The sequence below is a fragment of the Ovis canadensis genome, chromosome 15 (assembly GCF_042477335.2).
Source record: "Ovis canadensis isolate MfBH-ARS-UI-01 breed Bighorn chromosome 15, ARS-UI_OviCan_v2, whole genome shotgun sequence".
In the NCBI taxonomy this organism is placed as follows: Eukaryota; Metazoa; Chordata; class Mammalia; order Artiodactyla; family Bovidae; genus Ovis; species Ovis canadensis.
The window spans coordinates 90936033-90949565 of record NC_091259.1 but is presented as its reverse complement, the minus strand read 5'-3'; the positions used below and the strand labels follow the sequence as shown (position 1 = coordinate 90949565).

Genomic DNA, 13533 nt, shown 5'->3' with positions numbered 1-13533 from the left:
CTCTTCACCACTGTCCTCAGGGGTCAGCAGCTTTTCCTGCAGAAGCACGACAGGGCGCCGGCTGCGGTCGGTTAGCTGCGTTTATTGTGCTGCGACAGGGAAGCTGACTTACGCCAAAGGAGGAACGGGCCGGCTGGCGGGGAAGCAGGTGGCAGACCCGGTGCAACACGGGGCTTCACGGAGCCTCTGCGGTGGTCCCAGCGACCAGGCGGGCCTGCAGGACTAGCAGGCACTCAGGGCTCTGAGACGGCTCGGCTCAGCCACGCCTCCATTGCGTCAGAGGAAGGGCGGGCAGTGCGACTTAGCTCTCAGTACCCTGAGGAGGAGGGGAGGGTGGTGTGACTTAGCTCTCAGTACCCTGAGGAGGAGGGGCGGGCGGTGTGACTTAGCTCTCAGTACCCTGAGGAGGAGGGGCGTGGTCTCCCTTAGCCCCACCCTGCCCTGGGGGAGCGGGTGGAGGAAGCAGCCGCCTGACAGGCCCCGAGGAGGAGGCCGCTCCGCACTGGGGTCCGGGCCCCACTCCCACCGAAGCCGCGAGGCGGGCGCGGTCAGCTCGGGCGTCCTGGCTGGAACGCACAGCCCCTGCCCGGTGACGGCCAGGAAGGGCCCAGGGGCAGACGCGGCCGTGAGAACCTCGGAGAGGCCGGCAGGGGTGGTGCTGGGGCGGGTAGTGCGTGACCGGGACCGGGAAGCGCGCGCAGACGCCTCGGGAGGCTGCGAGCTGCCGGAGCCGCTTACGGGGAGGAAGCCGCTTACCCAGCTGGGAGGTGTTGGTGAAGTAGATCACCAGGGTGGACTTGAACTCCTCAAACACGATGATCTGTGGAGAGGCAGGGATGCCCCTGAGACACACGCTCGGCCGAGGCCGGGCAGGGTGAGGCGAGCACGGCCTGGGGCGGGGAGAGGTGCAGAAAAGGAGGTCACCTCATTTAACCCGGGCTTGAGCCAGGGTCCCGGGACGTAAAGCGTTTCCTGGGGCCCGAGGTTCCAGTAGCGCCCCAGGTTCTGTCCATTGATGAAGACCACTCCTTTTGTCCAGCCCTGGAAGACATTGAAGCAGAGTTGCAAGATACACACACACACAGACACACACACACACAGACACACACACACACACAGACGCGCGCACACACACACACAGACGCACACACACACACAGACGCACACACACACACAGACACACACACAGACGTGCACACACACACACAGACACACAGACGCGCGCACACACACACACACACACACCCCAGATGCAGACTGCAACCACAGCCACACTCAGCACGCAGGCCCAGCTGTGGCCCTCGGAGGGCAGTGACCTGGAGACTCAGCGCTGCTGCCCCCAGCCCTGGCTCCCGCTCTGGGCCCCCGGGAGGGAGGCCCTGGGTTCCCACTCACCTTCCATGTGCACCCACCTCAGGGACAGGTACTGCCGTGTCCCCACCACGTCCCCACTGCTGCTCCCCCCAGGACACAGGGCGGCAGGCAGCTCGGGCACGTTTCTTTGGCCTCCCTCCCCATCCTGAGTCAACGCCAGGAAGGGGCAGCCCCCCGGATGGCCGTGGGGTGGCAGAGGTCTCCTGGGGCGGAAGCTTGGCTGGGGACACAGCCGGGAAGAACACCACTCACCTGCAGGCTCATGAAGGTGTCCTTGGGATGACTGCCGACTCTCAGGAGGGCAAGGAAGAATGCAGGGCCTTCAGTGTGGAGAAAGCTGGGCTTCCAGATGTTGGGAAGTTTCCTAGGGAGAGTCAGACCAGTGGACAGGTTACATGGTCCTTGACAGCATGTCAGCTGAGCCTTCGGAGGGCTGTCTCCTCCCTGCTGAGCCCAGTGTCCCCTCCCGTGGCCCATCTGCGGCCCACGGCGCAGCAATGAAACAGCAGACCAGGGCTGCGGGGGGGGGGGGCAGTGCCTGCTCTGCCCTGGACAGCCAGGAGATGTGGGGTCACTCCTTCAGTGCTCTGGGTCTCTGCCTCGTGTGTGAACACAAGCAGGTCTGGCTGCCTGGCCTCTGGCCTCCCCATCTGCGGTCAGGCACCTGGAGCCAGTGGTCGGCACCCACCTCTGTATGAATTTATTCTGCATCTCCAGGCTGTAGATTCTAAATTTTCTCAGTGGAGAACCATTTAGATAGATGTTCCCAGTAAGACCTGCAGAAGAGGGAGAGAGGACACTGAGGCAGGGAAGCTACAGAGAAGTGCCCCGAACCCCTGAAGGGGGGTGGAGGAGGCCAGGGGAGGACGGAGGAGGCCGGGGAGGACGGCGAGGATGGAGGAGGATGGGGAGGATGGGGAGGACAAAGGAGGACGGAGGAGGATGGGGAGGACGGGGAGGACGGAGAGGACGGGGAGGATGGGGGAGGATGGAGGAGGATGGGGAGGATGGGGAGGACAGAGGAGGATGGAGGAGGATGGAGAGGACAGAGGAGGACGGGGAGGACGGGGAGGATGGAGGAGGATGGGGAGGACAGAGGAGGACAGAGGAGGATGGGGAGGACAGAGGATGCCAGGGGAGGATGGGGAGGACAGGGAGGACGGAGGAGGCCGGGGGGGATGGGGAGGATGGAGGAGGATGGGGAGGATGGGGAGGACGGAGGAGGATGGGGAGGCTGGGGAGGATGGAGGAGGCCAGGGAGGATGGGGAGGATGGGGAGGACGGGGAGGACAGAGAAGGATGGGGAGGATGAGGAGGACAGAGGAGGCCGGAGAAGGATGGGGAGGATGGAGGAGGATGGGGAGGACGGGGAGGACGGAGGATGCCAGGGGAGGACGGAGAGGACGGAGGAGGACGAAGAGGGTGGAGGAGGCCAGGGAGGATGGGGACACTGGAGGAGGCCAGGGAGGACGGAGGAGGACAGAGGAGGCCGGGGGGGATGGGGAGAACAGAGGAGGATGGGGAGGATGGAGGAGGCTGCGGGAGGATAGGGAGGACAGAGGAGAATGGGGAGGATGGAGGAGGCCAGGGAGGATGGAGGAGGCTGGAGGACGGGGAGGGTGGAGGAGGCTGGGGAGGATGGGGAGGACAGAGGAAGATAGAGGAGGCAGGGGGGGATGGGGAGGACGGAGGTGGACGGGGAGGCCAGGGAGGATGGGGAGGACGGAGGAGGCCAGGACACACGCATGGGCCCCAGGGAGGGACCATCAGCACTCCCAGGGCAGCACTCAGCCCACTCTGCTCTCCGAGGGCGCTTCTGCAGCCTCCTCCCAGAAGAGGCAGGGCAGTGCATGTCCTCAGCGCTGGGAGAGCACCTTCGGGGGAGCCTAGCAGGACATGGCCCCCCTCCCCTTGAAGCCTACTCCTGTCCTGGCGCCCCGCGGTCCTGAGCCCACCTTTCCTCTCCTGGTTCATGCTGGTCCCGGAGGCAAGCCGGCCTTGGTTCTCTACCAGGATCCGCAGCATCAGGAACTCCTTGTAACGCTGTCCAACACACACCAGCTGGAGGGGGCTGCTCAGGCCTCTTCTGGAGACCACTGGGGCCCCCCTGAGACTGGGACGATCTCGGAAACTGGGGGCTGTCAGAGGGTAGGGCTCGGCACCCCACACCTCAGCTCTGGGCCAGCCAAACCCTGCAGCTCCTCCTCCACCCCCCTCCCATACTGGGCTGTCAAGAAATGAAGAGTCATTGAACATTCTACTGGAGACTCTTCTGAGGCTGGTGCTCAACCCAAGGCTTTCTGAGCAGCAAACACCCAGGGCGGGACCACCCTGCCACCCCGGGAGGAGCGCACAGCTTAGCCGTGTGGGGCCTCTGTGAGGGGTGAGCCCAGGGCCCCGGGGGGCTGGAACCGTGGCGGTATGTACGTCGTTGGGAAGAGTCAGCTTTTGATGCGCGTCATCCAGGACTCCTATATACTTGTTATCCAAAAACACCTGCCAGAGAGAGCGGGGAAGACTGTGGGGTGTGGATAAGGCAGGAAGGGGTGAGGCGCCAGGGTCCCAGGGGAGGACTAAGTCTGCCTCTGGGAAGGCGACACGCTGACGCCGGTCCACAGGCACTCTGAAGGCGGCTGGGCCCAGGGGTGTGAGGTGAGCCCTGAGCACCTGCGGGGGTCATGGGGACTGGGGAGGGGGGCGGAGGGCGGTGGGCACCACGACGGACACCACGAAGCACGTGCCGACGAAGGGCCGGCAGGGGCTCCGGGGCAGAGACGCTGAGACTGTCCCCACCCTCCCCGCTGCCCACCATGCGCTGTCCACCCCCGACGCCCCCGCAAGGCTGCTGGAGCCCCACAGGACAGAGACGGGCACGCAAAGGGCACCACAGAGGGTCTGAGTTACGTCATCCAAAAGGGATCTGACTAGGAGACTGTAAAAGTCAAAATCCACGAGTATCCAAAATGTCAGTGGTGCGCAGAACAAAGATTCACATTTTACGTGTACCAGGGTCCCAAGACGAGAGCTGCAGGCTCGACAGCCACTGCTTGAGGGACCACCGCTGAGTGACTAAAGACCCCCCCCCATCCCCGAAGCAGCGGCAGCCGCGAAGCACACACAGTCCCAGCCCAGGGTTGAGCAGGGCAGAGCCCACCCTGCGCTCGCGGGCAGGGGAGCTGTTCTCAGACCCAGGAGCACGAGGGAGAGCGGCGGGGAGGGCCTGGGAGTGGAGGCAGTCAGGACGGGACTCGCCCTGGGGAAGGAACTCGGGGGGCCCCACGAGACGGGGACACAATGAGCCCTCTGAGACAGGAAGGCCAGGAACAGGGTCTGACGGCCATGCCGGAGGATTCTAAGGCTGTGCGCGACGGCCTGGGTTTGCAAAGAACAGCCAAGTGACGCAGCTCCACCAGGGACCCGGCAGACAAGGCAAGCGGGAGGCCCGGGCTGGGTGGGGTGGCCACGGGTTGGGTGCAGGGCTGCGGCTGTGGCTCCTCTAAGGAGCTCACGACGCGTTTGGATGTGTTGAGTCTGAGAAGCCACAGGAGCGTACGTCCAAGTGAAGACACGCATTCAGCAAACAGCAGGGAATGAGAGTCTGTGGCTAGGAGGTCACGATGACTGCGAGGGGACACGGATCCTGGGATGACGGGACCACAGGGGTGGGCGGGGCCCGCAACAGCCCCTGTGCAGGGCGGGCAGGAGGGGCCCCAGCGCCCGTTTTCTGGGCAAGGCCACTGCACCTCTCTGCGGCTTCCTTGCTGGTAACAGGTACCTTAGATGGGTGTTTGAAGAACTAGAGGCGCAGATCCGACCACGACACTCCAAGGAAGCGTCTGGGGCCTCTGCCCGAGGCACAAGGGGGCGTACGCAGCCCCTCCTGGGTCTCCTCCAAGGGCGGCATCACGTGCACTCAGGCTTCGGCGGGCACCCCCCCGGGACACCCAGTGCCTTAGACCCGCGGGAGCAGTGGCTGACATGTGAACACCAAGCGTTTCACCGAAGGGACCAGGTAAGAAACAAGGGCAGTTTCCCACACGTCAGGAAGAGGCCGGCCTGCTGTTCAGCAGAGAAGGGCACACTCCACCCACCCCTGCCCCCTACCTGGCCCCGATCCTTCACATGGCCATCTGAGTTTAGGACGCCTCCTCTGGTGATGACGGTCTCATAAAGTATATACCCAGCGGACTGGCCGCTCCCTTCGTTCACAGACAGCTGTTCCATGGAGAGTGGCCCCGTGGACCTCACGGGCTCCTGCAGAGACGGGAGTGGAAGCCAGGCTGAGCGGTGGCCTCATCACAGGCCAGGAAGCTCAGGGAGCACGGGGGCAAGTGAGCGCCCTGCAATGACGAGTCTGCAGCAGCCGCTTGGTGGTAACCAAGAGGGGCGGGGAGGGGGTCCCCAAGGGAGGGGATGGTATTGGGCTCCCAGGTGGCTCAGCAGTAAAGAACCCGCCCGTAGTATGGGAGACTCAGGAGGTTCCATCTCTGGGTCAGGCAGATTCCCTGGAGGAGGAAATGGCACCCCACTCCACTACTCTTGCCTGGACAATCCCATGGACAGAGGGGCCGGACTGGCAACAGTCCACGGGGTCGCAAAGAGCTGGACACAGCTGAGCGACTCTGAAATAACCTAGGTCTCCTAATCGGAACTGTAGAAGGAGAAGGGACTGAAACCGCAAAGACTGCTTTCTGTCCCCCGTGTTCATTCCCTTCCCTGCCTAGTCCTGAGCTCACGTCCGTGCGCAGGGGACTCACGTCCTGGTGAATCAAGGTGTCCCACAAGGATATGAAGTGACCTGCAGCCAGGGGAGCGTACGTGTCCTTAGGTCTGCTATCTCGATGCCGGAAGCTGGGAATCTCTGCAAACCACAAGCAGGAGGCCGGCTCCTTCCCTAGACCCGTCCAAGGGTGCAGCACCCTCTGCTGCCCCCGGCCAGCCTGCCCACCACCACGGACGGTCCATGGGGACAGGGACTGAAGGGAGGGAGTCCTCCTGCACCCAGAGGCCTGCCCCGGACGCCCTGCTGGCCAGACTCTCCTGAAAGCCAGCGGGGGGACATGCGTGCTCAGATCCCGCCCCTCTCCGCACTGCCACCCAGACACGCGCATCTCGTGGCTCTGGGGAGGGCCTGGTCCCTCTGGTTTCCACCGACAGCAGGGCTGGGGGGACCGTGTCTCGTGCAGTCCGAGTCCCCAGGCCCTGCGGATAAAACACGCTGGGGCGAGCTGGACTCCCCCAAGGACCACGTCTGCCCCCCCCCCACAGCCCAGAGCCCCCGGAGGGCGGGGCGGGCACCTGCGGCGGGGCGGAAGAACTCTTGAAATGCGAGATACTCGGGTGTGCGGTCTCCGTCCTCTGTCAGCAGCGCCCCATAGTCTGAGAGACGGAAACGAATCGGTCCCCTTCCCTAAAAAGGCCCGGCTTCGGGAGGGACTTTGGCACCTGGTGCTGAGTCAAAGGGCCCTTCGTGCAGCAGCTCTGGGAGGAAGACCTTGAGGCAGGAAGGTGGCCGGAGCCGGCTCCCCACGCTCCCCCAGGAGGGACAGACGGCAACCCCGGGGGTGTCAGGAGCCCAGGCTGGAGCCCAGTGCTGGGACCCTCTGGTTTCCAACCAGACCCCTTCCCCTCTCTCACCCTCGCTGCCTGCTTGGTCTCTGAGCAGAGTCGCAGACTGGGGGAGACCTAGTCATCAACACCCAACACCCGGGATAGGGGGATCAAGGGAATGGGTTTCACAGTGAGCCCCGAAGAACAAAGGCTTGTGGAGTGAATCTGAGTCAGTTGAGCTAAGGCGGAACCTAGAGCCTGTTATAGAGAGTGAAGTAAGTCAGAAGGAGGAAAATAGATCTCACATGTTAATGCACACACGTGGAACCTAGAGAAATGGTAACGATGAGCCTAGCCGCAGGAGGAACAGAGATGCAGACGCAGTGAACTGCGCGCGGGCGTCCAGGCGGGAAGGGAGGGCAGGCGGGCGGGCTGGGAGCCGCGTGACTCACGACCGTGGCTAGATGGTGGCTCGTGGAGAGGCGCGTCTCGCACCGGGCGGCCAGGCAGCAGTGTGCGCCCCCCTGGAGGGTGGCTGGGGCGCAAGGACCCCTGTGGCCGATTCACGAAGGCGGGAAGACGCAGCCCTCCGCCAGTTAAAACTAAGGTTTTCACAAAGGCTGCACAGCAGAGCTAAGCTACCAGCTTCCCTGCTGCAAAGGACCCTGCCCGTGACTGCGGAGGCGGGGCAGCTGCGGGAAGACGGCGCGGACCGACCGGGACTTGCCGTAGCTGGTGACCATAGGGAGGCGATGGCCACGGAACGCGGCCCCGCCCATGAAGCCGAAGTTGGTGCCCCCGTGGAACATGTAGAAGTTGAGGGAGAACCGGAGCTGCAGCATTTCCCGGACACTCGCCATCAGCACTGCAGGGGGCGGGGAGGGGGAGCCTGGTGACTTCAGGACCGCACGTGGGCGGCGGGGGGGGGGGGGGGGGGGGGGGGAGGGGAAGGGGTGGAGGAGGGGGAGGGGGGGAGGGGAAGGGATGGGGGAGCGGAGGGGCGGGGAGGGGCGGGGAGAGGGAAGCGGAACCTGGTGACTTCAGACAGGGGTGGGGGGAGGGGGAGGGGGGCAGGGGGGAGGGAGGGGGAGCGGAGCCTCCGTGCAACAGGACCGCAGGTGTCAGCGGGAGGGGGAGGAAGGGGGCCGCAGGGATGAGAGGGGGACGCCGCGCGGTGCCATCAGGGCCCCGTGGGTCTGATCTCCCCAACGTCTCTGTCTCCGGGTGTCCAGCTCGTGCCTCTGAAGCACGGAGCGACCTGTCCAAGTGATGGTCTGAAGTCACTGCCCCAGGAGCACCGCCCTCCAACCACCTCCCACCTGTGGCTCCTCCCGGAAGGCGGGGCTGGCAGACGATCTGGGCCCACAGCGCCTGGCTCCTGGGTGGAGCCCCACTAGCTGTGCCTGAACTGCCCCCCAGAACAGCTGGCTCTCTTGACTTTAGAGCTTCAGTCCAACAGACAACGTCACTCCAGACAGAATAATCACCAGGTCACGCTGACACGCGGGGCGACCCTCTGGTGTGGCCCAGACACAGACACTGGTACAGACACAGAGACAGACAAAGAGACAGAGACACACAGACAGACAGACACACACACAGACACACACAGACAGAGACGGACACACAGACACACACACAGACACACAGACAGACACACAGACATGGACACACAGACACACAGACAGACACACACAGACAGAGACAGACACACACAGACACACACAGACAGAGACGGACACACAGACACACACACAGACACACAGACACACAGACACACACAGACACACACAGACACACACACAGACACACACAGACAGACAGAGACAGACAGAGACAGACACACACAGACAGACAGACACAGAGATACACAGGCACACAGACAGAGACGGACACACAGACACACAGAGGCAGACACACAGACACACAGAGACACAGACACACAGACACACAGAGACAGACACACACAGACAGACAGACACAGAGATACACAGGCACACAGACAGAGACGGACACACAGACACACAGACACACACAGACACACACACAGACACACAGACATGGACACACAGACACACAGAGACACAAAGACAGACACACAGACACACACAGACACACACACAGACACACAGACACGGACACACAGACACACAGACAGACACAAAGACAGACACACAGACACACACAGACAGACACACAGACAGACACACAGACACACACAGACACACACACAGACACACAGACACGGACACACAGACACACAGACAGACACAAAGACAGACACACAGACACACACAGACAGACACAGAGACAGACAGACACATACAGAGATACACAGACACACAGACACGGACACACAGACACACACACACACAGATACACAGACTCACAGACACACACAGACAGACACACAGACAGACACACAGACACACACAGACACACACACAGACACACAGACACGGACACACAGACACACACAGACAGACACAGAGACAGACACACAGAGACAGACACACAGACACACACACAGACACACAGACACGGACACACAGACACACACAGACAGACACAGAGACAGACACACAGAGATAGACACACAGAGACAGACACACAGACACACACACAGACACACAGACACGGACACACAGACACACACAGACACACACACAGACACACAGACACGGACACACAGACACACACACACACAGATACACAGACTCACAGACACACACAGACAGACACAGAGACAAGCACACAGACACACCGCAACACATACAAACACACAGAGACAGACACACAGAGACACAGACACACAGACACACAGAGACAGACACACAGACACATACAGAGACACACAGACAGACAGACAGAGACAGACACACAGACAGACACAGACACTGGCGCTGCACACAGGGCCGCCCACCCCGCCAGCCTCAGGGACCCTAATCAGCGGGCAGGAGGCAGGCCAGTGCCCTGGGAGTCCGCCGGCACCCCCTCAGAGACAAACAGGGGCGACGTGCGACTCACTGTGCAAGTCCAGGGTGTTTCGAAAAGAGCCCCATCCGTCCAGAGACCTGGCGGTGTACACCATCATCATGACCGGGCCGGGGCCCTGCAGAGGCGGAGAGTCCACACATTCGAGCCAGCCGTCACCCGGGCCGCCTCACCCGCGCGCATCCTCACGCCCCTGACTGCTCTCGCAGCACACACCCAGCCTGGCCTGCCTCTCATGGTCTCACTGTTCCGGCTTTGGAGAAATCTCTTCATCCCCCAGACCAACCCCAGGAGAGGTCTCGTAGGGAAGCACCTGACCCAGAGAAGGCACTGAAGATGCCGAGAGCCAACTGCCCACAATGCAAGCCCAGCGAGAATCCCACACAATGCCCGGCTCCTGCTCCGCCCTTGGCCAGCCCGGGCCACCCGGAGGCCCTCCAGCGCCCCAGCCCGAGCCACCCCGAGGCCCTCCAGCGCCCCAGCCCGGGCCACCCTGAGGCCCTCCAGCGCCCCATTCTGAGCCATCCTGAGGCCCGAGGCCCTCCAGCCTCCCAGCCCGAGCCATCCCGAGGCCTTCAATCATCCCAGCCCTGAGCCATCCCGAGGCCCAAGCCACCCAGAGGCCCTCCCCCACCCCAGCCCGAGCCACCCCAAGGCCCTCCAGCGTCCCAGGTCTGAGCCATCCCGAGCCACCCCGAGGTCTGAGGCCCTCCAGCATCCTAGCCCGAGCCATCCCGAGGCCCGAGGCCCTCCACTGTCCCAATCTGAGCCATCCCGAGGCCCTCAGTCGTCCCAGCCCTGAGCCATCCCGAGGCCTGAGGCCTTCCAGCACCCCATCCCGAGCCATCCCAAGGCCTTCCAGCGTCCCAGCCTGAGCCGGTCTGGGGCCCTCCTCCGTCCCAGGCCCTCAGGACCTAAGAGCTCCGCATTCAGGCTCACACACTCCACAGTTAAAGTCAATGCTGCTCCTTCCAGCTCTGAAAGTTAATGCAGCCTTGGAATGTCTGCGCTCAGTGCAGGGACCCTTGCCCCCAGCCACCCGCAGCGTTCACATTCCTGCCTAAGCTGATAAATGCTTCAAAGAAAGTAAGACAAAAATACGTAAACTAACAAAACCACTGCCAACTTTGTGCAGCACAAAATCACGTGAACTTTTCATTCATTTCTGCCTGGCATCCAGCACTTCAACATTTTAAAAATATTCTACTGAATTCCAGAGATAACCTGCTCACTCCTCTGAGTCAAGCTTCCCAGGTGGCGCTAGAGGAAAAGAACCCGCCTGCCAGTGCTGGAGACACAAAAGTCATGGGTTCGCTCCCTGGGTCAGGAGGACCCGTTGCAGGAGGGCATGGCAACCCACTCCAGCATTCTTGCCTGGAGAACCCGGTGGACAGAGGAGCCGAGTTGGGCATGGCTGAGCAAACGCACACAAATGGAAGCTGTGCGTCTCAAGTCCCTGCAGCTTCCTCCCCCCCAGCCCCGCAGGACCCCCACACTACAGGCCCTCACGTCGGGAAGAGGGCTCCGGCCGCCACCCCACCCTCGGGCGGGCACTGACCCCTGCAGCCACCCTGCCTTTGCAGGTGATGGCGAGTTCATCACGAGACAGTATATTCCATTTCTGGAGAATTCAGATTGCGAGAAAGTACAACCCCTACATACAGCCAATAAAAGTTCTATTATTCCTTGTACCCACTGAAATTAATTCTGTTCCCTAGCACCCGAAAGAATTTCCCCTTTTTCGTGAAAATGCTCCAAAATTTTGAAGATGCCGCTAAATGAGTCTTCTCTTAATGTGAGATTCACTCCCAATTCCTTCTTTCTGTTGTTGTTTTTTTTTCGGTAGGAACATCTATGTCACATTCTTTCAACCAACTTCGATTGAGCGAGTCAGTGCTGCTTGCCCCCGGCATCAGGTGTGCATCGGAAACCTCGCTGGCCCTGTCGGTGTTCGTGCCCTTCCTCCAGCGTCGCGGGTCTCCCGGGCGCCCCGCGGCCGCCGGCAGCCACTGTGCAGCGCGCGGCTTCCTGCCGGCACTCCACCCGGAAGTGGCGCCACGGTCCTACTCATCGCTCTCTGTCTGGCTTATCCGTCAGGCTCAGCGCTGTCCAGGCTCCTCCATGCGGTCACAATGAGAGATTTCCTCCTTTTTAAAAGCTCGAGGCACGTATCATGCCCTCTTCATCCGCTCACCCCTCCTTACGCACCGGAAGCTTGCACACCGTGGCTGCAGTGAGGCTGGCGCTGTGAGCAGGCAGCACACACCTCTTCAGGGCGATAACTGTTTCCTCCCTAAACACCTGCAGACGAGACCGCTGCATCAGAGGCGGTTCTATTCCCCCTCGAACCTCCATACGGACTTCCACGGTGGCTTTGAAGAGTTGCTTCTTTGCTACGGCCTAGCAGGTCTTAGGGGCACAGTCCCCGTGAGCCTTCAGAGCTGGGTGTTCGAGAGCCCACTGTTCGGGTAGGAGTCCAGGAGTTAGGCATCAGGGCTGGCAAAGGCTGAGCTGGGGCCTGCCTCTGGCGGCACGGTACCGTGTCAGGGTGGAGTTCTTGGCAAGAGTGCGTCTCAGCCTTTCCAAACCACTTTGATGTACGTTCTCCTTCTTCCGCCCTGACCCTCCCCTCACTGGAGGAGTTCAGAGGGCAGATGGTATAAAACAGGGAAAGAGCACGGGAGCTGGAGGCAGAAGGACTGGGTTAGAACCTGGGTTATTCTGTTACATGACTGACCACAGATGATCTCAAAGCCGAAATTTTACATTTCCAAATCGTGGTTTCCTCATAGGCAAGATAAGGATAGGACCAATAGCTTCTTACATGGCAACGCAAGAAACAAACATTAAAAATGGTGGTGGGGGGGGGGAGTATTAAACTAAAACTTGCTTATATAAATATTATCATAGAATGTTTTCTTAGCTTGTGTTAGGAGCTTTCTCCATAGTTGACTTGTTCACCACCTGTCTCTTACCACTAAAATACACGTTCCAAAAGTGGTGACTGTATGGGGTTCCTTCCCTGCTTTACCCACGATGCCGTGACAAAGACACACCTAGCTGGCACACCTGCTGCCCTTGTTTAGTTGCTAAGTCACGTCCAACTCTTTCGTGACTCCATGGACTATAATCTCACCAGGAGTCTCCAGGCAAGAAACTGGAGCGGGCGGCCATTTCCTTCTTCAGGGGGTCTTCCTGACCTAGGGATCAAACCCACAGCTTCTCCCAGGCAGGTAGATTCCTTACCACTAAGCCACCTGGGAGGCCCAGCGGGTACGCAGAAAGAAAGAAAGTGAAGTCGCTCAGTCACGTCCGACTCTTTGCGACCCCACAGACTGTAGCCCACCAGGCTCCTCCGTCCCTGGGATTCTCCAGCAAGAGTAGTGGAGTGAGCTGCCATTTCCTTCTCCAGGGGAACTTCCCAACCCAGGGATCGAACCTGGATCTTCCGCTTTGTAGGCAGATGCTTTAGCATCCGAGCCACCAGGAAAGAACTGGCACAGAGCAAGAGCTAAAAACATTTACTGGCTGATTTGTTTAATGAATAAATGAACTCAGTTTTAGGACTTTATTAATTATAGTTAGGATAATCATTTTTAACTCCTGAATCCACTT

At 60.8% G+C, this 13533-nt stretch overlaps 1 protein-coding gene across 2 annotated transcripts in view; it reads right to left on the bottom strand.

Moving 5' to 3' along the window:
• The window catches only part of LOC138420934 (beta-galactosidase-1-like protein 2), a 35345-nt gene that overhangs the window by 2363 nt on the left and 19449 nt on the right, over window positions 1–13533 (bottom strand). Inside the window, exons 10-21 of one of the 2 annotated variants that reach the window (XR_011249367.1) lie at window positions 9952–10036; window positions 7652–7789; window positions 6673–6753; window positions 6132–6235; window positions 5479–5628; window positions 3802–3870; window positions 3330–3417; window positions 2063–2150; window positions 1627–1738; window positions 925–1041; window positions 757–820; window positions 113–316 (exon numbers count right to left, since the gene is read on the bottom strand). Coding sequence is in view for 1 of the 2 variants with exons in the window: in XM_069554640.1 (XP_069410741.1) it covers window positions 309–316; window positions 757–820; window positions 925–1041; window positions 1627–1738; window positions 2063–2150; window positions 3330–3417; window positions 3802–3870; window positions 5479–5628; window positions 6132–6235; window positions 6673–6753; window positions 7652–7789; window positions 9952–10036 (1104 nt within the window). In the remaining variant the exon portion in view is untranslated. Of the gene's footprint in view, window positions 1–62; window positions 317–756; window positions 821–924; window positions 1042–1626; window positions 1739–2062; window positions 2151–3329; window positions 3418–3801; window positions 3871–5478; window positions 5629–6131; window positions 6236–6672; window positions 6754–7651; window positions 7790–9951; window positions 10037–13533 lie in introns of those variants that run through there. The other variant, XM_069554640.1, reaches the window with a different exon arrangement.